The sequence below is a fragment of the Nyctibius grandis genome, chromosome 2, assembly GCF_013368605.1.
Source record: "Nyctibius grandis isolate bNycGra1 chromosome 2, bNycGra1.pri, whole genome shotgun sequence".
Taxonomy (NCBI): Eukaryota; Metazoa; Chordata; class Aves; order Nyctibiiformes; family Nyctibiidae; genus Nyctibius; species Nyctibius grandis.
The window spans coordinates 77,164,962-77,190,678 of NC_090659.1; the positions used below are offsets into that span (position 1 = coordinate 77,164,962).

A 25,717-nucleotide genomic window follows, 5' to 3' on the forward strand; every position below is an offset into this window, starting at 1 on the left:
CCCTCATAGGGGGACGGCGACAGGCCGCTCCCGGCCGCGCAGGGCCGCGCCCACGGCCGCCACAGGCCGCACCTCAGCGCCGCTGCCTCCCCGCCCCGCCCGGCCCCGCCTCCCGGCAGCCCCCGCACGGCGCCCGTCCTCGCGAGACTCCTTATTCTCGCGACAGCGGGGCGCCGCCATCTTACCTGTTCGCCCGCTCGCTCTGTCTGTCTCTGCGGCTGAGGGGAGAGGGGGGTGGGGGGGGGCGGTGTGCTCAGGGACCGCCGCTCGTCGGGCCCGCTGCCTTCTGCCCGCCGCTGAGGCGGGGGGAAACTGCGGAGCCGCCGGACCGCGCTCCCCAGCCAAGGAGCGGCGAGAGCGGGGCCCGCAGGGAGCAACCGCCGCTCGGCTGGTTCCGCCCCCTTCGTGGCGCTGGGCCTCCGGCCCCTGCCAGGCGGCCTCTGCCGAACCGGGAGGCGGCCGCGGCCTCGGCGGGTGGGGGGGAGGCGCGGCGGGAGCCGGGGTCCCGGCCGGCGGGGCGGTGCGGACCCCGCCGCCGTTGTTGCTGCTGCTGCTGCCGGGGAGGCGGGGGGCCCGGGCCGCTCTGGATGGTGGTTAAAATGATCATAGAAAACTTCGAGGCGCTGAAATCCTGGCTCAGCAAAACCTTGGAGCCCATGTAAGTAGTCTCGACCCTTCCTCTCCCCCCCGCCCTCTCCAAAATCCCTCGAAAAAGACGGGGATCCTCAGGGGAGGGAAGCGCTGTGCCGGAGAGGCCCGTGAGGGCATCCAGGGAGATGCCCTCCCGGCGCCCTTCTCCCCTGGCCCCCTTCTGTGGGGACCCCGCGGGGCTACGTCGTTTCCCCGCTCTCCCGGCGCCGTCTTAGGCGCGGAGGTAGGACCGGCTTTCTCCGGAGGGTGCAGCTTCCCCCCCTAGCGACCGCCTTCGCCGGTCCCTTTGTAGCCCAGGCTAAGCGGGAGATAATGTCTCTGCCTGGGCACGTCGCTGGTCCCTGCTCTCAGCCCCCGGAGAGGCCAGCTTAATAACCACGGCGGGCCGCCCTGTCCAGTGACCTTCTCTGAACGAGCTCAGGTGCCATCGGGACGTTTTCCAGGATCCTGGGGTCTTCCCGGTAGCATTTTCCATAGACTCGTCGCACGTCGTTCGCTGTTTTGATTATTTGACGCTGTCTTGTTTCCCCTCCCCCCGAATAAAAATTGATCAGTAGAGCGATTGGGAGTAGGGAGCCCCAGAGAATAATTTGCATATTTGTGAATACCTGCTTGGCTTCTAAGCATAACATTCATGTGAGTAATTGGGGCTCTTCTACAAATAGTCCATGTCTTCCTTCTCTGAATGATACTTTAGTGGAACTGAGACATGAACTTGGCTTTAAAGATATCGTTTTCTGGAAGTATGGTGTCTGTAGACATTTTAGATCAAAGCATGCACTTCACTTGTCATTCTGAAACACCATTTTAACATGTCTGAATTAAATTGCTGGAGCTTCATTTGAGTCAATAGAACTAGAACATATAAATCAATTCTGGTATTAACGTTTTTTCTGAGGTGTTTGGCCACTGTTGGTTTTGCTCTGATGCTACCGAATGGGGTGGGGGGGAAAGTCTGCTTTATGGCTTCCATAGCCATTAGTTGAGTATCTGTATGTACGTGTATAGTTTGTATGACTTGTGCTGAAATAACTTGAATAAGTTATAAAACGCTGTGACATTTTTAGGAAGGCTTCACTTGTGTTTTGGAGCGGGCCTGTGGTGGTCTTTTTTTCCATGGGCCCTAATCCAAACCACACTGAAATGAGTCTTGAACTTAATTTCAGTGGACTTTGAATTAGGCCTGCGACAAATTACACTGAGAGCCTTTATATAAAAGGTTTGACCCTTAACACTGTGGTAGAATTTTTTTTATTTGCAAAAAAAAAGTGCATCTTCTTCTTCTAAAGGTGTAGTTTTGGGAAGGTGAACTAATCTTCTTGTGTCAGTGTAAGGTAACATTAGAATAACAAAGCACATTGGTAAGGTAATATTAGAATAACGGAGCACATTGTGTTCTGTGGTAATAGATCCAGTGAGTCCTCTGGTGCAGAATGCTCCCTCTCAGTCCTGGATACTTGCATGAATATTCTGTTAATGGTGATCAGCAGTTTGATACCAAGTATTTACAGCATGCTGGTCGAGAGGCTTGGAAGAGACAATATTTAACTTTGGAAAATCTTGTCGTTTTGAAAATACATGTTGATAATTTGAAATGATAAATCATACATGCTTACCTCTCAGTTCATCAGCAGCTGGAGAGTGATATGTCAGCTTCAAGCAGTTTACAAGGAAAGTGTTTAAATTCTGTGAAATCTGAAACTGGAAGTCTGCTAGTGGCATTTACAGGAGGGCTTCAGTTGACTTCAAAATCCCTTTATTGAATAAATACGTTAGGTTCTTTGGATTTTGCAGATCTGTATGCAAAATAGCTTTATACAGTTTTTCTGCTTTTTCTTGAGTGTTATGTATCAGGAGCTGAAGCTTGACTTTACCAGCGAATAATAAAAGTTTCCTATTCACAATATAACAAGTATCAGAAGTTTGCCAGTTACTGTTTAGCTGGAGGTCAGCGTGGTTCCTCAGTTTTTCTCCTCAAGCTCCATTCATTACTGTCATGTTGTAGTAACTTCTTATTCTGGTAACAGACTCAGGTTGTTCAGTGTTCCTCTGTTTGTTTTAATATCCCACTGTGATAATCTGCTAGTGATAATCAGCAGTTAAAGGGTGAAATTGGGATTTTTCAGCTTTTGTGATCAGTGCAATTTTCTGCTTTTTAGCACCAAAAGGACCAACGTGTTTCTGTTAAGTTAAAGGTGGTGTGTGAGCAGTTCCAGTGGGGTTCTCATGCTGGAAAACTATGTTGTGGGGTAGGGAATTGCTGACCTGGAGGATGTTGGGTTCTCTGAATTTTTAGCTTTGGGAGGAAACAAGCCAACAGGGACTGTTAAATTCAACTGTCATTCAGTTTTGTGCAGAGTGCTTTGTAACTGCATTATTCCACTAAATTAGAGGAGAAGTATTATCATTTCCTAGCAGTCAAACACTCTTGGAGCTGCTTCTGATCTCAGCTATCCGAAATGTTTGCCTAGAGCCATAGCTTCTGGCTGTATGAAAATTTTAGTGTGCAGCTACTTCTAAAGAAGCCACTGCTGTTGGTGCAATACTAGTACAATGAAGCCCTAAGTGCTAGTCGTCTGGAGGTGTTACCATAGCCTGAAAATAATTTTTTACTTGTCTTTTAATGAAGCAAAAAAATGTGCCAGCTGTTTTTATCTCGTGATTCTTTCAAGAACCTTTAGATGCGAGACAGCGGAATTTCCTAACTAGACTAAGGAAGACACCACTGTATTAGACCATTATGGAGGCGTTGCCTCGGTAGTTTTAAGGGGAGAAGTGTATTTAAGAACATACAGAATATACACCTGTCTGTAGGTCTATATTGATGTGCTAGATATCTAGAGCTGAGTAGTAAGAACATGCTTTATTTTCCAAGTTGCCTGTTTCCAAGTAGCTAGCAGTTTTTAGTCAGGATGTATAGCTTGTTCCAAAGGCCATAACACATGTGCTTCCAAAACATAATGTTTCAGAACTAGAAGACAGCAATATCCATAAAGGTGGTTTCATTTTGTCATGAACTTTTATCTCTAAGGTATTTTAAAGTATTATCAAGAATGCTAACTTTTCAGTGTGATTAAACAAGTGTGTTATATAATTGTATGGACTAGAGATCTTTTGGTTGTTGGATTGCTTTCACGTGGTGCCTCTGGGAAGTACTGTACATAGACAAGAACGTTTGGAGGAGAGGGATGATGGAGGATTTAAGTTTTGGAATTTTTGTTTGTGGTGGGTTGTTGAGGTGTTTTGTTTGTTTGTTTTGGACTGCTTTAGTGCCTTTGGCAAAGCCTTGCTGATCCTCCAGACAAACACTCCTTATCTGAGTTTAGTTGTGTTGCAGTGAGGCAGAAATTGCAAATGCTACCACGCTGGAGCATTTACGCAGTCCAGCTCCGCTTGACGGGTAGTGGTTATCTAGTAAAATTCTACCGTTCTCCAAAGAGAGGCTGCTTTGTGGTTTTGGAAATAGCTATTTGAGCAGCTCAGTTTGGTGTACAGAGAATTACTAAATATGCGCACAGGACCATTACAGATACATCTATGTGAATGTAGCACCAGTGTAAACAAAAGTGGCAAGAGTATTTTTTTTGTGCTGTGGCTGCTCTGTATTTGACTAGAACTATCTTGTATGTTTAACTCCAGCCAGCTCTGTAAAGAAGGCATTTGCCAACAGTCGTCTTCGTTGCTTGCAGACAGCAGTATGCTTAATTTCTAGTGCTACACACTTTTTCTTGTCCATGCCATGACGTCTTTAAAGTGTTTGAAAATAATGTTAAACTTGGAATGTAACCTTATGTCTGTCACTTCTAATTTCTGTACTAACATGATCTTCGCTGAGCCGTATCTATTGTGATGGGTTTCTTGTCTGCAAGTCCATTCTAGATACTGTATAAACTGTGTATGTAATCCTTGCTGGAGTATCAGGATCTAGCTTGGCAAAGTTCCAAGTAGGGATGTCTTTTTAATTTTTTCTTGAATTTGTTTGAATCTCCACCTGTGAAAAAATTAGCTCTTTTTTACTAAAGCTGCACTCACTGTTTTGCCTTGAAAGACATTTCTCCCCCTTGCCCTAATTCCTTACAGTGAAAAATTTTCTTGTTTTTAATTACTTTGTGTAAAATAAATTTAATTAAAATCTTCTGCTAGCCCACTGAATTTTACTTACAACTTGATTAAGGTTCCCGTATCTAATTTTCTCCACTTCACTGTATTTATGTTCATGTACTAAATGAAACTTGTAAGGAAGATGAAAAAATACCTAAAACAATGTTTATGCAGTATTTAGGCATACCTCATTAAAATGGAAAGGTTTTTTTTCATTGGTTAACTCTGTAAGTGATCATGGTATTGTAACTCCTTATGTCAGAGGGAATAAAATCCGAATCATTTAAAGAATATTTTGAGTATATTTATCATTGGAATATTTGATGGCAAACAGTATGCTCTGGTATTCAGTTATGCCTTCACTGTTCTATTTCTGTTTGTCATGCTTTTCAGCCTTTCTTTGTTAAAGCTCATCATATTTTTCATCTGTTTGGGTATTTGCTTAGTTGTTAATAGGTTACTGGTTAGTTATGTTCACCTAGTTACTTAAGAAACATAGTGAATAAAAAAGGTTTAACAGTGGTGTAAGGAATATGCTAATAAGCCAAGATACTGAAAGAATAGAAATAAGTTAAAATGAAAAACTTTGTCATTCCTTTCCACGTGTATGTAGCACACCATCCTGCCAGTAACACTCATTGGCCCACCAGGAGTTTTCACTCTCATGTCCCATTAAACTTCCTAAGAAGTTCAAAGGCAATAGATGTTTCTCTTCATTTCATTTACTCTGTTAACAGTTTACATTAAGCTATTTATAACTAAGATAAATAAAGCACAAATACACGTCATTGATATGTCCCTTTCTTAACACTGGGGAGTTGCTCTTCTACATCTGTTATGAAACTTGATAGTTTGTTCACCTGACTCATGGAGAGCTGCTGTATTTGAGAAATTGAGGTTCCTAACTCAGAGTGCTGATACTGCTGAGCTTCTGTGTAAAAATGCTATGATAGAATTAAAATATTGATATTATAAGGTGTAGTTGAAAGCAGAAAATAAAGAGGAGAAAATTACTCTTGTTACAAGAAACCTTTCTTGTTCTTATACTAAGCATCAGCAGCAAAATGGAACCCCTTGGCTGCATTGCAAGTCGTAGAGACACTGCGATGATTTTTGCTTTCTGCATTGAATGTGTGTTGGACAGCCAGCAAGCTAACAGCTGTCCTGCCTCATGAGAGCTGTCTTGAATCTAGAGGTGGCATTTTAAGCTGCCAGTTACTGGTTGCAGCTGTATGAACATGTCAGATCTGGGTATCATGATAATAGAGAACTATTGTAATGACGTCAGTAACTTATGTAACAGCATTGGAGGCTGTTGCATTCCTCAGTGTATTTCTATTACTTTAAGTACTGTTAAAGAGTTAATGAAAGCAAGCATTATAAGAGTGGTCCTTCTCATCTACAGTGGTTTCTCAAGATAAAAGTCAGATCTTGCTGAGTGAGCCTGTCATTCATTTTACTTATTGAACACTAGCTTTGTATGGATTTTTTTTTTTTTTAGTAGCACCTCAAGAGAATGGTGCAGCTGCCTAAATTAGACTAGCTGCTTTGCCCAATATGCAACGTACATTTTTCTGCACCCACTCAGCCCTCCAGATACAAAGCACATCTCTCAGCCTTCAAACATAACCATGTCCATCTTGGCTAATGTCAAGAACTGAGCAGTATTCTAGAGAAGTGTAAATATTAATCTTTAGGCAACAAAACTAGACTCTGAAATTTAGGTTGGGAATTCCCAGGATCAGAGTACGACAAATAACGTGCAGCGGCATGTTATTTCCTTTATAGAAAGACCATTCACTGCCTGGAGAACTTCAGACCTGCTTTTGCGGTTTCAATGCATTGTGGTAGTTTAAATTTGTCAAGGAACTGGTTTCAGGACTTGCAGGACCTTTTTGTCTGTACATTCATTTTAAAAAATGAAGAAAAAAACACATTGTGAAGCTTCTTTTACCATTTTTAAAAAGTAACGTGTGCGCACTAGCTGTGTCCAAAATGAAGTCTAGATAGAGGGTCTTGGCATTAGCTTGAAATAAAAGCAGTGAAATGTATCTGAAATGAACAAGTAGTGGTTCTGAAATATATCTGAAATGAACAAGGAAACTTTATGGAAGTTTCTTTTCTGTCCTCACTCTTCTCCCTCCCTCAAGCCTACTTTTTCCCCTAAGTGAGTAACCATGTTCATTTTCTGAAAACTGTCAGACTACAGTTTGACAGCTTCAGCATGGGAATTGTTTTTTTCTTTTTTCAGATGGTAAAAAGGTTACGTTACCCTATAGTTAAACACTACTTATATATATCTCCCTTTGGGAATTTGCATATATTTGCCAATCATTTTCACCAGAGGGTAGACTTTGAAATGCTAGATTTTTCTTCATAGAAAAGGCCCGTAGAAAAGTATGAATTAAGTTATGTTGTGAAAAAGCTTAAAAAAATCAAATTCATTTTCTGTGTAATGGTTGAGTTGTTGTCTAATAACTGTAAAATTTAAGCAGCAATTTGTTTTGCCATGCCACTGAGATTTTTAGCAAAATAAAGGATTGTCCTCTTGTTAAGCTGATTTCTGTAGCATTTACTACAGTGCCATAGTACCACATCTGCACCAATACTGCAGATACTACATTTAAAAATTGACCTGATATAAGTACTTTTTTTAAGGCTCCAGTTCAAAGTGGCTACTTTGCTTAGTAAGAACTGATGTAAACGATGAATTGCAGTGTGAGAAACTTCATAGTACTGGAGATGTGGGTTTTTCTGAGAGGAAAATGTCTGGGTTTAGATATTTCAGACCTTTCCTCAAGCTTATTAGTTAATACTTTAAAAGGCTTCAGCTTGGTATATATGTAGGATACCTAGAATATGTATCTTTACTCATTCTGTGCTTTGTCATGTTGGAAGACGTTATTCGAGGAAGTCAGACTGGAGCAGGATAGGCAACATTAATAAGTTACCTAAATATCTTATTTTTTCAGGTATATTCTCATCCGCTTCACAACTATGATTCTTGAGTCTGCTTGCCATTTTTTAGTTCTTCGCGTTTCTTCCTTCTTCTCTTGGCTTAAGAATTCATCAGGTTTTTGGATTGTTTTTTGCTGTTGGTGTGAGTGCTATTAACAGGAGTCCTAGTGGCCTCGTATTCAGTATTTACTTGGTGGAGAGTTCGGGGCCCTCTTAGGGAGACGTCCCCAAAGTTCTCAGTTGGTAGTGAAATAGTCCAACAGAGAGTTTCAGATCTGCCTTCCCTTTTGATACCTTTTCCATTAAATATACTCAGATAAACAGCATGTTTTGTCTTTTCATTTTAATATGTGTTTTTGTGCTGATGCTTAAACACATTCATAGGTACTAACCTGGCGAAATAAGTCCTCAGCATACCGTATTCAGAGTTTGTGTTTATTCTCTCTTAAGCCTTGAGGGATATTTACTGTATGCTTCTATTCAGTATCTTTTAAAATGGTTCTTATGCAATATTTATGTTCAAAGGTATTTTGCTGGTTTAGCTTATCTGCCTTGTTGAATTACTTTTAGCTATTTTGGTAAAGTCTTTCCAAGTCAGTATGAACTCTGTTGTTGTTAAGGGGGTTTGTGTGTACAGCTACACCAGTAACATTTTTTTTGCAAACAACTTTAGTATGTATTCCACATCCACTGAATTTGTAAGTTAAGGCTGATGCCTGTAATTGCATGGTGTTTATAAAAATCAAAGTGGATTCGCAGAACGTATTTAGTATTTTATGTTTTAAAATGTGTAAATCTGAGTATTGGAAGCAAATAGATTGAGTGGTGTTTAATGAATTGCAAAGTATTCATTTCGAAAAAAAAAAAGACTGTACAGAGAAGTGAGTCCTCCTCAGCCAAATTACTTTCCCCTTCTCAAAACATTCATTATTAATATATATATATATTTAAGGCTTAAATTTACTCATAACAACTTCAGCTTTCCTCTTCTGCTTTATTTTCTTTATTTGAAATAGTAATTTCAAATAGCGACTGCAAAACCAGATGAGATCAGAAACAAAGGATTTTGAAAGAGGCATTTTGAACTTTTCTGTGAGGTTTGTTGCAGTTGTGAACTCTTGCTCCTACAATTGAACAAAATATTTGATTTGATACTACTTTTCTTTTTGAAGCTTTTCACTGGTGGTTAGCAGTTGGAGGTATCCAGATCATACTCTGAAGAACATGTAGAGCTCTAGCAAGAGAATGTACAGGCATGGGTGCAGCTCAAAGTGGGTGAAAAATCCATGTATGCACAACAAAGATACAGCAAGCATATTGCATATTTGCACACAAAGGCTGCTATTCTATAAGAAAATACTGTTGAACTAGAGGACATAAGAACTTGTTCATTAGAAAAACTCAAGGCCCCTATAATCCAAACCAGCAGATTTTGACTAAAACAAAGGATGGAGAATTTATAGACAACATGTCAGAATTCAGTTTGAATGAAAAAGTAGAAAGGAATTGCTTTAAAAAAAGCAGCTATCCCCCAAGAAAAACCATTAACGATAACATCCAGAACTCTTAACAGCTATAAAGAACAGAAATTATCAGGCAGACTTCCTGTATTCACAGTTCAGTTTTTTTACTTCTTGAGACCAGTTATTCCTCTCTTCCACCAATTCGGGTTGCTAGCAATTTAATTTTAGCATCGTCTTAAAACCAAAAAAACAGGCAAAGCATTTTATAAGAGTCTGAAAAGCAGTAAAAGATTGGACTGTAACCTTGTTAAATCTGTCTAAAATGCTAGCTACAGAAACAAGCATCATCTTCATAACAGCATGGAGAAAACAGATCAGTTGTTTGTGGGTTTTTCAAGCTTTGAACAACAGATAAAGAAGAGAAGACTTATGTTTCAAGTCAGTACATAAAAAAGGAAGTCAGCCTTCAGCTGTGTAAAGATCGTTAGCAGTTTAATTTTAAAAAGTGCAAATAAATCACGTAAAATCATACTGTCGATTTACAAAAACATTTTCTCCATCTCACTCTACCACAAAACGCATTGTATTCATTATTGCTTAATTAGCATCAATTTGAAGTAATTTATCTGTTAGTATTTCTTAAAAAATAGTATTTGTTGAATAGCCAAAATAAATACAGAGTTTTAACTTGAAAGCATGTCAGTTCTTCCTGTTGTGTACAGGGGAATTTCTACACTGACATATAGAATAATAATAATAGAGTTCAGCACGATTGTTTTGCATTGTTCATATGTGGTTGTATCGCATAGAGAGTGATAAATTCTAAGCCAGTGCCACAGGAGACAGTGATTCTGTGTTTTGGAAGTTAAAAGTACATTTATGTACGTTTTTATTGAGGATATTTTCTTGAGAGCATCTTGGAGTTGGGTGAATGGATTGAAATTCTGAGGTCATTCTGGGGTGGACAACATTGCTAAGATTTCCAAAATCATCACGGGGCGGGGGGGGGGAAAGAAAGCACTAATTGTTTGTTATTTTTAAACAAGAGTTTGTTTGTTTTATTTTTTTTGTTACACCCTTTGGACTGTAGATGGCTTTCCAGGTGAGATTTTCCGTTTTTTACCCTGCTCATGAGAGGAATTACTTTAAACTGAATATGAGGTGGTTGTATAGTCACTACTGTAGGAGCTGGAGAATTAAAGTATGTTGCAGTAGCTAACAGTAGTGGATTTTTACCTTATAGACTTTTTTTTTTTTTTCACTAAATAAATTGTAGCAGATTTTCAACAGTGACAGGTAAATGTTCGTCTTATCAGATGAGAACCAAATTTGTGGAAATTGAAATAAAACAATTAAGCTTGTAATGTTTTATCTGATTTTTGTGGAGAATAGAAAGGAGAAGAAAAGAATTGAGGCTTATGATGTGAAAAGTGTCCCCTCCCCCCAAAACTGTTTTCCTGTTATGACTATAGATAGATAATGTGAAAATAGCACACTTAATTTTCTGAGGTATGATTCAGCTTGAAACTGGGAGAGGACTGAAAATCTTCTGTAGTGACATTGAAGTTACATTAAGGAACAGTAAAAAAAAAAAAAAGTGTGAATTCAAGCATTGAGAAGTTACGAAATGCTGGCGTTAGGGCCTACTGGGGGCTGTACAGGACGAGAACCCTCACTGCAGCCTATGACGAGCACTGTGTTCGACATCGGGCTTTCAGATAATCTGCTTGGGTGGTGTGCTCAGGTGCTAGCAGCATAAAAGAAATGGTACAGTCCTACTGCTCTCGCTGTAGGAGGTTATTTATATGCCTACTTCTGAGATGGCTTGGTGCTCGGACAGCGTTGTTTTCTGAATTGTTAAATCTGAACGGGGGCAAACCAGATGTGATAGTTGACGGAAAACATTTCTGAAGAATTTTCTATCGGTGTGCAGTCTGGTTTTGGATTAACAGTATATATTTGCATTTTGTCAGTTTAGTGTGTGCGGGTTCTCCTGGAACATAGACTGGTTGTGAACTCCCATCTCCTGTATCTATGAATAATGCAGACTAGTATGCAATACTGTCCCCTAGCAGCTCAAGTTACTTTTACGGTCTGAAATTCTGCTATTGCCTGCTTTCTAGAGGATGCTGAATTATGTTTGAAGCTTTGACCTTTAACTTCAGAGCACTCTGTGCTGGGCCCAGGCTATCCAGAGCATCTCCTGAGGACGAAGGCCGACAGATCTGCTTCCTTTGCTTAGTGGATATGTTTTCACAGAGGATGTTGCTTGCTGTGCAGGAGAGAGCTTCTTCGGAGAGAGGAATTGGGTAGTGTGATATGGTGAAGGATTTGGTTTCTTCTGCCCAGTATCTAAAATACATGTAATTTAAAATGTTCAACATTCAGATTTATAATTAAACTTCAGCATTGAAATGTCACTTGTTTCAATGTGGAAGAGATCGGGAGCTGCAGTTCTATTCCGTCATTGTGACTAGTGGACTTCTGTGCTGGAACAGTGTTCGTGTGATATTCCTATTCAGTGCAGCTCCCTGACCGCAGTTTGATTTTACTTCTCAATTATTTTTGCTAGAGAGAATGTACAGTTAGGATGCATCAGTGCAACTTTTTTCCTTTTGTTGTAGTTCTTTAAAACATTAGTATTAACTTTGATCACTACCCAAACAAACTAGCTGTCTGTATCACATGAACGGTGTGCGTGTGTTAAATCCTGCCTCGTTTTTTGGGGTCTGAGATCTTCCTTTGGTTTCTGCTAAATAATGAGATTAAATGGTTTAAGAAAATGCTGCTGTTCTGCCTGATAAACGAGTGTCTAACCATTTCATTAGTTACTGGGTTTGAATTGGGAAGCGTGAAATGGTTTTCTGCAGTATTCCTACTTGCTTTGGCAGGTTTTACTCTGTAACACCACTAGAAAGTTCATTGTAGATTACTGTTTGTGAACATTATAATAAAATTATATCTGTTATATTAAATGCTCTATTTAATGTGGATATACAGCTTACTATTAAGTTTTTGTTGATGTTCATGAAACCATCAGCTTCTCTGCTGAAGTGTTGCATACTTAATTTTAGATTGAATTTAGATGTCTGAAACCGTTAATGATCCCCTAAATTTTACTTCATTGTCTGTGTAGCTCTTACGGAGATTTCTGTGATAATATTGTTTGAACACTTCGGCTTTTGAAATTAAGATTTTTCAGTTAATCTGCTTTTTATGGTGTTCATATGTAGGTAGTAATAAGATTCTTCAAAAACATATTTAAGAGAAAGAGTCTCTCTGAGAGTCTGAATTTTTTTATAGCATAGATCACTTCTGCTGTTTCATTGTATTTGTAATTAGATGGACTGACTTCACTGTTAACAGTCAGTGTTACACTCAATTACTGATTTCATCATTGGGAAATTATAAAAATATGTGTTGTATTTGTAATTGTTTTTAAGACTATTAAGCAGTTGGAGCTGTTTCATTGTAAATAGTTCTTTCTAGTGTGCTATGAGGTGCTCCATGGCATATTGTTTGGAAATATTCTAGGCAATTGCTTCTCTGGAAAATAAAGGTGATACTTAGTGATCTTACATACCTGGACTCTGTCTTAAAAAATACCCCTGAGTGTTTTTCGGTTACTGTGGTAGGAAAGGTTTTGGTCCTCTATATGTATTGGTCATATCAATTTCAGACATTAACTTCTGTAATTTAATTGCTGCTTTTTTTTTTTAATTAATCTGTTTGCAGATGTGATGCAGATCCATCTGCCCTAGCTAAATATGTTCTGGCTTTGGTAAAGAAGGATAAAAGTGAGAAGGAACTGAAGGCATTGTGTGTTGATCAGCTGGATGTATTTCTTCAGAAAGGTATGGTCTTTATCATAACAATTAAACTTGAGTGAAAAGTCTGTCTTGTTTAATTCATTCAAACAGTCTTTTACCATAGAATCGTGCATTTATTGAAGTATGGAATTGAGTTTTCATGAAGTAATGTGTTTTAAAAAACAGGTGTATAGCACAATATGTATATCTTAGCTATATGTTTTGTGCCTATCGGTATTCCTGGAAGAAAACTATGGATGTTAAGAGTTATTGCCAGAATTACAGAATCACACAGAATCACAGAATCAACTAGGTTGAAACAGACCTCTGGGATCATTGAGTCCAACCTTTGGCCTAACACCACTGTGTCAACTAGACCATGGCACTATGTGACACATCTAGTCTGCTAGTATTGGAGCTCTATATATATTCCAGAAATATTCTTCTAGATGTTTTATTAAGAGACATTAAATAATTCAATGATTGAAAACCTTTATGAAACATTGTCATTATTGACATGTTTCTTGGCTCTGTAAATGTCCTTTTTAAATATAAAATTAGCAGCACAGTATTTAAAAAATACTCTTCATTGTTTTAACTTTTTGGTGAATGTTGCTTTAAAAAAAAAGTATTTATTTTTTGAATAATGGATATTTGTACACTCTTTACTTCTAGAAACTCAGATATTTGTGGAAAAGCTGTTTGATGCTGTGAATACCAAAAGCTATCTACCTCCACCAGAACAGCCATCATCAGGAAGCCTGAAAGTAGAATTTTTCCAGCACCAAGAAAAAGAGACAAAAAAAGAAGAAGTAGACACTGATTTTATTTTAAATTTATGTCTTTTTTTTTTTTTTCCTCATTCCTGTAGTTTGCTTATGTGGTTCAACTTCATAGTGTTTATTTGTTTATTAATAATAGTTCCCAAACTTACACGACAGTGTTAAAATATGTCAGAAGATTTGTGCCTAGTATGTCAAGTAGTGCTGCACAATTTTTCTAAATATAAGTGGGTGGTTCAAAGGTAAACCAAAGCAGTTCTGACTAGGCAAGTGTAAATAAAGTTATTGAGTAGTATAGGAGTTGCAGTACAACCTATGTTAGTTCTTTGCTCGGGATTGCTGTTATAGTTATGCTACCCTTTAATTCAGCATAAAACCAGGCTGCTGTTCCAAATGGCAGACCTTGTTTCTCCACCTGCTTGATCCAGATAATATCCTTATTCTGACACAACTGTTTATATTGTTCTTTGTGCCAGAAGAGTAGGTTTGTCCTTTTCAACAGCAGCCTAGGTTTGGCTGCATGAAAGTGTTTAACTGTGATCTGACCCAGCTAACCTGCTGATGAAGAAAAGACCTTGCTGTGTCAATTGTTGAATATTTGTGTCTTCCTAGATCATCACTGCATCTTAGTATGGATTTTTGTCCACCTGTAGCAAAAGCAGATGTATTTTCAGTGCAGCACAGTAAAGATTGTGTATTCTGCTTTATTTTTTCCCAACCCATGCTTTGAATATTCCTAGAAATAGGAATCTAATACATTGTGAAGATTCTCTAATTGCATTAGATGCAAAAATCTTGTTACAATTCAATGTTACTGCTGACTTTGCTCAGCATTTTGTGTTTTTTTGTTTTTATTTGGTTGTGCAGAAGTCTCCATGATAGTGTACTCATGTTTTGATCTAACATATATACTTTAAATTCAGATAGTTAAAGAGGAAGAGCGAGAGAAAAAGTTTTCTAGAAGATTGAATCACAGCCCTCCTCAGTCAAGTTCTCGCTACAGAGATACCAGGTGATAAATTTTGCTTAACCTTTTGTATTATATCAGTAAGCAGATGGATTTGGATTTTTATGGTGTTACTAAATTGAATATTTCCTTTCTGTGTGGTCACCTAATAAGCGTAAAAATAAGACTTCTGCTTTTATGCATATGTAGTTAAATAGCGAGTATGTAAGTGACAGTGTAAACTGTCTCTGAGTTGTGCACAACGATCACATTTGAGTTTTACATTCATTTTTATGTTAGATTTGTAGTTTATATTACAACACTTACTCTGCTCATATTGAGATTGAAGTGTGATAATTTTAATTTAGAAGCTTTCCCTTCTGTTTCCAGCTTGGGGAAGGTGCAATATTGGGCAGAAACAGAATTTTACATACGTTTTAAAATCTTATGAATGGTAAAAGTAAAATGCATAAATCAAATAAAAGAATTTTAAAAGTCTTCTGAGAAGAAAGGAAGTGCCATAGTTAGATTCCATTTGTAGCTTTTCTCTAATTTTCCATTGCCATTTCTTGAGGTTTTTAATGGTAGTTAAGGTTTTAAATTATGGCTTCATAATTTTAGTAATTAACCTACAAAATTACTTGTTTAGAAGCCGTGATGAAAGGAAAAAAGATGAACGTTCTCGGAAGAGAGATTATGACCGAAATCCTCCCAGAAGAGATTCCTATAGGGATCGATATAACAGAAGAAGAGGGAGAAGTCGGAGCTACAGCAGGAGTCGAAGTAGAAGTTGGAGCAAAGAGAGATTGCGGGACCGGGATCGAGACCGGAGCAGAAGCCGGAGCAGAACACGAAGCAGAGGTACCAACAGTTGGTCTCTAAAATACGGTGAATGTTGCCTACAAAATTTAGACACTAAACTTAAACACTGTGTTCAAGATGTACCAAAATTTCCTGTGGTGTTCTTTTCTTTGTTCAAATTTAACTTGGTTTTCTGTGGAAATAAGGCTTATATTATTATGTTTCCAGTGCTTGTTTTCCCCTCTTTCCTTCCATTCTTCTTTAATACCTTTGACTGTGTTGGCCAATTCTAAGCAGTGTTGTAAGAGAGGCAGAAAAATCCAAGTTAATTGCATTTCATTAAGTTTTAGGAAGCTCAGAGCCTGGTTTGGGAAGATACAGAAATTAATACCCATCTACGAAGGTAGAACGGACAGAAATTACCTGTTTGACAGCAACTGACTTGTCAAGCAGAACAGTACAGCTGTGTTATTTTTGTCTTGTTCCCCTCCTTGGTGACATAGAGAGGGGCTGAAATTATTACTGTAAATATTTGCATTTGCACACATATCTGTAGGACTTGAAGCTTCAGTACAGTAGTTTTTCGAATTAAGCTTCTTTAAAAACAAAGCTGTTTCTTCAGCTGAAAAGAATGCTTTTTCCCCCAATAATTGTTACTGATAAATTGAAAAAGAGCATTGAGAGTAATTTTATAATCTCTTTATTCTGTCTTAAACAATGTAGAGGTAAAAAATAGTCTGTTTTAAGTCTCCTATGTATTATTTTTCTTTCTGTAGAATGAACCTTGATAACTCAGCGTTAAAAGCAGGAATGTGGAGTTCCTGAAAATATGCGAGCAGATATTTTCTAAACGACTTACAAATGAGCATGCAGCAGTTTAACTAAAAGATTACAATGTGATTATATCTTAAATTAAGGAATATTTTACATAAACTGCAATGGTAATATCTTGTAGATAATATCTTATAGTGAGAGCTTTGTTTCTTTTTCTAAGCACATTAAGAAAAGCCTGTTTTACCCACACTTTGCTGCCATCTTTAGGACGTATTTATTAATGTTCCTTTAATGTGGCGTTGTTTGAGTCTACCAATTTATCTCGCAACAGAACTCCTCTGTCTTAATCTGGATGCTTACTGTTTATTTGATGGTAGTACTAGAAAATCAAGAGAATAGTTTGTATGTATTCAGAATAGAAGGTCATGTTGCTGCTGTATCTGGCCAGGAGTGTTCCACACCTGTCAAGTACTACTGTTTCCCCAGTCGTGACAAAGCTTTGCATATGGTTAAATGTATGCGTTTGAATGCAGATAAAATGAAGATAAACAACATGAAGATACAGCAATAACAGTGTTTTGAAACATTAAAGATGTGTAACTTTTATGGTATTTTCAAGTGGTGGCTACCTTTTTCTTGCCCATTGCTTCCCTTTACTCAGAATAATTTTCCGTCTGAAGTTCTTAGAATAAATGCATCACTACAGAAGATGTACTCTGCTTGAAGTTAAATAGGGTTTCTGCTTTGTCATGGGTATAGCTGTTATTAAAATAGCCAGTGGCTGACTATGGACTTTTAAGATTATTATTTTTCTGATTAAACCTTTGGAATGTAGGATCATGGGATAGTTGAGGTTGGAAAACACCTCTGAAGGTCTAATCCAATGCACTTTCTCAAAGCAGTTAAACTGGAGCAAGTTGCTCAGGACCCTGTCTGGTTGGGTTATAAATAACTGAGAGAGGTAACTGCTGGCACTCTGGGCAACCTGTAGAACATTTCAATTATCATTTTTGTATTTTGAGTTGAATAGATGTGGAATAAAGATACTTACATAGATTAGTGGCTGTTTCTGGTGAAAATGTGGAGAAGGAATCATCCAGTGTAACCATGGGGTTTTTTGTTTTGGTTTATTTTTTTACAGAAAGGGATTTGGGAAAGCCAAAATATGATATGGATAGAACAGATCCATTAGAGAACAATTATACTCCAGTTTCTTCTGTGACAAATATTTCATCCGGCCACTACCCTGTCCCTACACTGAGCAGCACTATTACTGTTATTGCTCCTGCTCATCATGGAAATAACACTACTGAAAGCTGGTCAGAGTTCCATGAAGAGCAGCTGGATCACAACTCCTATGGAAGACCTCCGCTGCCAAAGAAACGCTGTAGAGATTACGATGGTAAGTCTGTCTGTTTTTTAATTGCTTCCTGCAGCTATGACTGGCCCCTTTCTGAAAAGATTGAGGTAATTTTCCTTTCTTTTCTGATCTCCCCTAATAATGTGGTTTTTCTATTACACAATTCTTGAATGCAAAATTTATCCCACTCTTTAATCACTTAGCTTTTAGACAATTTCATTAGTGTTTGTATCATTTCCTAGTTACTAGAATTATTTTATATAGATGAAACATAGTATATTTTATATAAAAATATTATATGGAAAAGTCCAGTTTAACACAGGTTTCCTGTCTTACATTCAAGCCAAGTACTGTATTTGATAGTTTTGACCATGCTTAGAACGTTACTGACCTCATCATTTTTTATTCCATCCTACCTAAGAGAGAGTTTTTAACTAGAAAGGTCTAGAGCTGCAACTTCCCAGGCTCATGTTAACCCATTTTTTCAGTGTAAGCGTTTCTTAAAATTGGGTGAGTTTTTGTGCTTATCTGTGTCTTAAGCTATCACTTTGCCTGTATTATGCTGAAATCCACTGAAGAGGCTGCTTCAGTTGGCAGTGACTTAGCGAAATTCAGCCAGTCAACCTATTAGCTCAAAAGAGTTTAAATTCCCCCCCTGAAGTTTTTTCTGAGGATTTTTTTTTTGTTGTATACCACAATGACAAGTTTAAGATCTAGGCCAGTTTCCATTCAGAACTCTGATTAGAAGAATAATGTGATTATTTTTTTTTTTTTTTAAAAGTAAAGAAAACAGGAGGCTGAGCTCTTGAGTGTTGGCAGGGTTGTACTAGTGCAGGATAGCTTTGCCAGTATACATCATAGCAATACTGTGGAGTGAGTAAAGTTGTGAAAGTGTAGATTTGAAGTTTTCTTTTAATGCACACTGAACTGCAGAATGTTGTGTCATGGTCTCATAGCTTGACAGGTTTTTTAGAAAGGAACAAAACAATGCAGGCTAGTATACTTTTGAAATAACTTCTCCAGGCATGACACTGAAACTTTGTATCTCTAACAGTCTGTCTTCTATAGCAGCTTATTATTGCCATATTTTTGAGTATGAAGCAAATGGTAATGTGTTGGAAAACTGTGATATAGTTGTCCTCAAACTTTTAGGGTTTTTTTACCCCACATTTCTGACTGTTTCTAAACTCTCTTAGTAGATGTCTCTTCCATTTGCTTTTCTTGTGTCTGTTTGTGTCTTCCAAATTTAGAAGCTCATCTCTCTTCAGTGGCTAGCTGGTTCCAACATGCTGCTCTTCCTGTCTGCACTTTCACATTTTCTCCTTGACTCCCTGCAGAACTTCTGTTTTTCCTTAACATATCAATTCATATGTTCTATAACTCTTCCTGAAGATGAGGTAATACAGACTGCTTTTCAGCATCATGTTTTGAGGAAGTGGACACTCAGCTTTCTTCCTATTTTCCAGAAGATGTTTTGAACTTTTCCCACATATTGCATTGCATTGGATTTTTTTTGTGGGGGCCGTTGCTAAACAGATAATCATAGAATGGTTTGAATTGGAAAGCACCTTTAAAGGTCGTCTAGTCCAACCCCCCTGCAGTGAGCAGGGACATCTTCAACTAGATCAGGTTGCTCAGAGCCCCGTCCAACCTGACCTTGAATGTTTCCAGGGGTGAGGCGTCTCCCACCTCTCTGGGCAACCTGTTCCAGTGTTTCACCACCCTCATCGTAAAAAATATCTTCTTTACATCTAGTCTAAATCTACCCTCTTTTAGTTTAATCCATTACCCCTTGTCCTATCGCTACAGGCCCTACTAAAAAGTCTCTCTCTGTCTTTCATGTAAGCCCCCTGTAAGTATTGAAAGGCCGCAACAAGGTCTCTCTGGAGCCTTCTCTTGTCCAGGCTGAACAACCTCAACTCTTCTCAGCTTTTCCTTGTAGGAGACATGTTCCATCCCTCTGATCATTTTTGTGGCCCTCCTCTGGACCCGTTCCAGTGTTTTACTTGCATGTAAAAGAAAAGAAGTCAATGCTCATTCATTTTTATTTATAGGTGTATATTACATATTTACATATGTATATATACACATATACAATACATATATGTGTAACTAATAAAATTTTTTGCTCTTACATAATCCTATTGAACTATGGCAAAATACTCTAATTCTTACTGAAATAATTGCAAAAGAGAAAAAAGAATTGGAGTGAATTTTCTCATGTTGGAATTTTATAATATTAACTTCTAACTTTAATAGGGGTTTTTTCAGTCCCAGTGTCTGCACTTTTTACTTAGAAACACTGTGTTTTTTTTAATGTGTCGATACCCAGATTTCATTCTTTGCTTTCAGTTTGTTACCATTCAGTGCAGAATTAATTCTTTGAGAAATATCTAACTGCTGTATTTATTCTGCTAGAATGGAGCTGCAATCTTTCTGTGTGCTGACTGTTAAAATAAAGTTAAACAGTCAATTTCATTTTCTAATATAAATTTCTGCTGGTATGAGAAGCTCTGAATTTACAAACTGTTGCATTACACATAGAACATCTCATATCTAGTCTGAATCAAACTACAGCTGTTGAATACTAACAACAATTCTTGTTGGTTTTGATGTTTCAGAAAAGGGTTTCTGTATGAGAGGAGACATGTGCCCTTTTGATCATGGAAGCGATCCAGTAGTGGTAGAAGATGTGAATCTTCCTGGCATTCTGCCTTTTCCAGCACAACCCCCTGTTGTCGAAGGACCACCTCCTCCTGGACTTCCTCCCCCTCCACCAATTCTGAGTCCTCCTCCTGTTAACCTTAGGCCTCCAGTGCCACCACCAGGCCCCTTACCACCTAGCCTTCCACCTGTGACAGGTAATTAAAAAAGATTAAAACCCATTTTTTAGTAGAAAAGCCTGGGTGTTGCTTGGGTTGTATGCAGTGCCAAAAGCTGTTTTAAGAATGCCAACTGTATTTTCAAAAGTTGTACTATGCTCTACTAAGGTATAACTTACCCCAAAATGATTGGTTTTTATAGCAATTGTTGCATAGTTGGTTGCTGTAAAATTTGCATGTTAAATGTGAATGTTGAATATGGAATAATATTTTAATTGCGTTTAAGCAAAAGCATGGCATGGCAAAACTCAATTCCTTGAGTTTTATGGGAGAAGTTGTCTGAAACGGACTACTGTTAGAGAAGGGGAAATCCTGGAAACAACGGATACTTGGCATTTCATTTGTAATACTAAAAGAGAATTCATAACCCCATCAGATTTACACCTGAAAATGTCATTTGTGATTAATTTTGAAACTAAATTTGTAAAGTAATTAAGAAAGAAAATTCTCCACCTTTCTTACTCTTTCATTGGAAAGCATGTTGGCTCAAGTACTAAAAATTACATGAAGACTTGTGTGCCTGGCTGTCATTTATAAAATAGGTGTTTAGTATTCAGTTCCCTTGTGTGGTTTAAAAACCGTTATGTTAGTTCTATGTGATTCTTACTTTCTCTCTTTTTTATTAACTTAGATGTCCCACTTGGTGAAATTATTCAAGAACAATTGATATGTGATATTGCTTGAAAGTTTCTTAAGCTGTTTCCATTTCTGCTGGATGGTATATTTAAGTAGGAACTGAATGTGAGAGTAACTGTATTGCTGGGGTGATAAGTTCTGCCTCACATGCTATTTCCAGATCTGTGTGGAAAGTCCAAATATGTGGTTTTGTATCTCTTTCCAAAATGTGGTTTTGCCAGTGATTAAATTGAAGATCAGGCTTGACTGCTCCGCTTTGGAAAAAAAAAGTCAAACCAACCAACCAACCAAAAAAACCCCTCATTTTTAAGAAGGATCCCTTTGACTTTCTACCAGAGTTGTAGGTATCTTCTTGGCTGTTTGGAAAAATAATTTCAATCAAGTTAGTTATTTTCATCATAGAATATTTTTGTTATACATTATTAAAAATAGCGTTTGTTTCTTTGAGGAAGTTCTATAGAGCTTTAGAGATCTTCTGTTGGTGAAGATAAATACTGACTTAGCAATTAAATTTTGCTTCTAGAAATAAAGTGTTTGGAAAAAGGTTAAACTATTCAAATGCTTTTCTCTGTAATCTGAGTCATTTGCTGGTGGGCATGGTTTCATATGAATGAATGGTACAGCATGGTGTCTGCACACATGCCCTCTCACCCCCTTTTTTTTATATAGCCTTAAAAACATTTCAGATCATTTTCCTTATGAGTTCAGTGTAATGTAAGTCTAGTGGATAACAAATGAATGCAGTGTTTTCCTTTGTTTTTCACAGGACCACCCCCTCCGCTTCCCCCCTTGCAGCCTGCTGGCATGGATGCTCCCCCAAACTCAGCAACTAGCTCAGTTCCTACTGTTGTTACAACGGGTATTCACCACCAGCCGCCTCCTGCTCCACCCTCTCTTTTTACAGCAGGTGTAGTACTGAGGCTTTGCCCACAAGGTTTGCTAAATAGAATAACATTGATTCATATTATATTGTATGTTTTAGAGATTATAATTTCATAGTTCGGGAAAATAAGTTTGTATCGTTTAGACTGTGACAGTAACTTAATACTCTTTTTTTCTAACTTAGTTTATGACAGAAGTTAAATTTGTGTGTCAAATGTGAATCCTTGACTATGGAATAATATTTTCATTGTGTTTAAGCAGAAAACCTGGCATGACAGTTTTTTACGATAGTTGTTATACAACTCTTCCATTGTAATTGTGTCTTGTAATTAAATGAAATATTCTATTTGAAACTTTAGGGGCTTTAACTGCAATTTATTTTAATTAGACAATTTATTTGTTACCAGAAACGTACGACACAGATGGCTATAATCCAGAAGCTCCAAGTATAACAAATACTTCAAGACCTATGTATAGACATAGAGTACATGCCCAAAGACCAAATTTGATAGGACTCACATCAGGTGATATGGATCTACCACCAAGAGGTATGCTCTCAAAGCTATACTTAGTTTAGCTGGTTTTCTTATATTAATGTAGATTGAGGCATTTTTTAAGAGAATGTAATACTGGAAAACACTGCATTTTTAAAAATCTTCTGGAATTAAGAGGAGTTTCATTGAATAGGGAATTATGCTCATAGTTGTTTTGTGGGTGCATTTTTACAGGTAAAAGGAAATCTCTTGCTGGAGTATTGCACGGTTTACACTTGGCTGTAATAACTGGTCACTTTGTACATCTTTTATACAGAAAAGTGTTAATGTTTCTGTAACAGACTCGGGATGAGTTTTTGCTGCAGAGAGGAGGGAGTAATTTTTATCTGGTAGCAGACAATTATGCATGAAGAAGTCGCAGCATAGAAAATGAGAAGGGAAGAGGGATAAACCCAATTTTTTTATTGTGGGTTTGTTTACATTTGTATGTATTTGTATTTAATCTTGTATTTCTGTTGGTGTATTTTCAGTGAGGAGCTCCTCAATATGATTCCTGTTCTTTAGCAAGAGCCACTCCTCTCCCACCCCTAAATCTTGCTCCTAGGTGTTAGTGCTCTGGAGTACTGTACATTTCCTATCATTAACATTTTTGTATGTGCCATCTAATAGTAGAATGGAGGTATTAGCAGAAATGGTGTGAGCCTCAGAGTATTGTATGGGACATTGAGAATCAGTGAGTGCAGTCGTCTTGAGGCAGATGCCTTCTGTCACACCTCTTTTGTTTTCCTTGTATATGAAGTTACTGTGACAAAATGAAAGCTATTAGCTGTTTTGGTCTGCCACAGCATCTGTTGACAGTTAAGAAGAAAAGTCTGTGACCAAGATATTTTCCAGTTTGAACAAGGATCACAGTAATTTCAAAATAAACAGTTAGGTTTTCAATGCAAATTCAATGTGAGCAGAATACCTTTTTACAATCAAATACACAGAAAATACAAAAATATTGTAAAATCTTTTTGTCTGTTTACAGAAAAACCTCCTAATAAAAGTAGTATGAGAATAGTGGTAGATGCTGAATCCAGGAAAAGAACAATTGGTGCAGGGGATGGTGGAGTTCCTACAAAGAAGACTTGGTTTGACAAGTGAGTGATCATTAACACAAGGTTGGATTAATAGTTGGAATTCCATGGAGCTCTTTCCTGTAACCTGAAACATATATAAATCTATATAAATTGCAAGCAAATTAAACTCTGAATAAGTTGACTGTACTAAATTAAATCACAGTATAGAGTGATCTGTATTTGACTGTCTTCTCTCAGAGGCAGTATAGAGATAGCTGAAGTTGCTTTGGATGGTACCAAGATCTCTTCCCTGAAAGCTGGAATGATTTAAGAAACAGAGAAGCGACAGTGTGATGGTTGGTAGGGGTGACTGATTTTAGTTTTGAAATGTGAAGTGTGTCATTTTTATTTTGGATTGAGTTGCCAGGTATGTTACTGACAGAAAATACAGGGTGCAGTGCTTAGCGTCCAGATGTACCTGGGGTGACAAAAGGTTGGAAGGGATTTTAAGAGATTACTGAGACTGAGAAGAGCCTTGAAGGAATAGTTATTTGAAACATTAATGGGAAGATTCCATGGAATAGCTGAGAAATAGTTTTTGGAGAGAAGCAGCATGGAAGTCAGGACTTAGTGACACAAGCAAATTATTTTGAATTATCTCACATTTCTGTGCTGGGGTATGCTGAGGGTATGAGTGGGGAAAACTGCAGGTATAAGGGCCTGTGCACTGTATGCTTCTACATTTTTCTAAAATTACTTTTTTTTTTAAAGTCTGCAGATCTTTCTCTGTCTTGTACACGCATGCTCCTGTGTAAGCATATACAATTTAACATTGTGTTTGCTAGCTTGCTATGGATTTCTGGCTTGATTTTTATTTGTTGCAGGCAAAATTTTAACAGAACAAATAGTCCAGGTTTCCAGAAGAAGATGCAGTTTGGAAATGAAAATACAAAACTTGAACTGAGGAAGATTCCCCCGGAACTTAACAATATCAGCAAACTTAATGAGCACTTCAGTAAGTTTGGAAACTTAGTCAACTTGCAGGTAAGAGTTAACAAAGAGAAGGCAGTATGCTTTGACTTAGTGATAGAGGTAGTTGCTAAAAGGAGAATGCCAGTTGTGTTTTAACTGGTTCCCTGAAACTATTCTCATAATTTTCCTAACTTGTTTCTTAAACATGATCTCATTGTTTTTAATGGAAGCAGAAATTAAATGTTCTCATCTCCTTTTAGTTTTGAACCAATGTTTTTCTCACAGATAAGACTTTTAAGATACATTGTTTAAAACATTGAAAATTGATTGGAAGTGTTTTTCCTTCACCCCTTTTCTCAAGTTTGGATCTGATATCATAAACCATCTGTATTTTTTGAGATAAATTGTGAATACAGAAAACTTGTATTTCTCATGCAGAAGGCAAGTCCCTGTGATATAATTTCTTTCTAGTCCCATAGTGGTGGCGGTTTATCCCTTATAATTACTTTGTGATGTATCTGAGTGACCCACATTTATAAACAGAAATAAGCAAACAATTAAAGATACGAAGGAGATATTAAGGCCTGACTTATGCTGATGTTACATATTGCAGGCTGTATGTGTAATGTCAGTATTTCATATCCAGTCTCTAAGCTGGTCAGTCTGATCTTTCATCATGTTTCGTTATCAACAGGAAGTTTTAGATGCTAGCTGTTGTTTTTAGCTATGCTTTCTTGTTTGCACCGAGAGGTTGGATGAACAGATGTAACAGAATGTTTTTGTGCGTACTGACACAGTACAAAATAAACATCCTGTGCCTGTCTGAACACTGAAGAAATTTAAATCTCTCTTAATTGCTCTTAAATATTTCTTAAGCCTTTCCATAGTTTACCTAAGAATATGGGTATATTAGCAGGCAGTATGACTGACTAAGTAAGGCAAGTAAAATTGTGTGTGGATGTCTATAGAGAGACAGACAGACATGCAGATGGATATTGCAAGCTATGCTCTTCTTCCAAAAGGAAAAATTTTGTCACTTGTAGGTGTCCAAAAATAATATCTTAATGCTCAGAGGAGAAAAACCAAAACAAACTTTGTTGCCTAGCTCTGGTGCTAGATAGGACATTTATTAACTGACCTCTGTA

The 25,717-nt window shown here is 37.8% G+C and overlaps 1 protein-coding gene across 4 annotated transcripts in view; it reads left to right on the forward strand.

The window, feature by feature from the left end:
- The first annotated feature begins 232 nt into the window (after positions 1–232).
- The window catches only part of RBM26 (RNA binding motif protein 26), a 57,782-nt gene continuing 32,297 nt past the window's right edge, over positions 233–25,717 (forward strand). For 3 of the 4 annotated variants that reach the window (XM_068419866.1, XM_068419884.1, XM_068419893.1), the window contains exons 1-11: positions 233–658; positions 12,909–13,027; positions 13,658–13,794; positions 14,688–14,776; positions 15,360–15,571; positions 17,427–17,687; positions 20,267–20,506; positions 21,930–22,097; positions 22,453–22,593; positions 23,570–23,681; positions 24,485–24,644. In XM_068419866.1, the coding sequence (XP_068275967.1) occupies positions 588–658; positions 12,909–13,027; positions 13,658–13,794; positions 14,688–14,776; positions 15,360–15,571; positions 17,427–17,687; positions 20,267–20,506; positions 21,930–22,097; positions 22,453–22,593; positions 23,570–23,681; positions 24,485–24,644 (1,710 nt within the window). In that variant the 5' untranslated portion in view covers positions 233–587. The remainder of the gene's footprint in view (positions 659–12,908; positions 13,028–13,657; positions 13,795–14,687; positions 14,777–15,359; positions 15,572–17,426; positions 17,688–20,266; positions 20,507–21,929; positions 22,098–22,452; positions 22,594–23,569; positions 23,682–24,484; positions 24,645–25,717) is intronic. The other variant, XM_068419875.1, reaches the window with a different exon arrangement.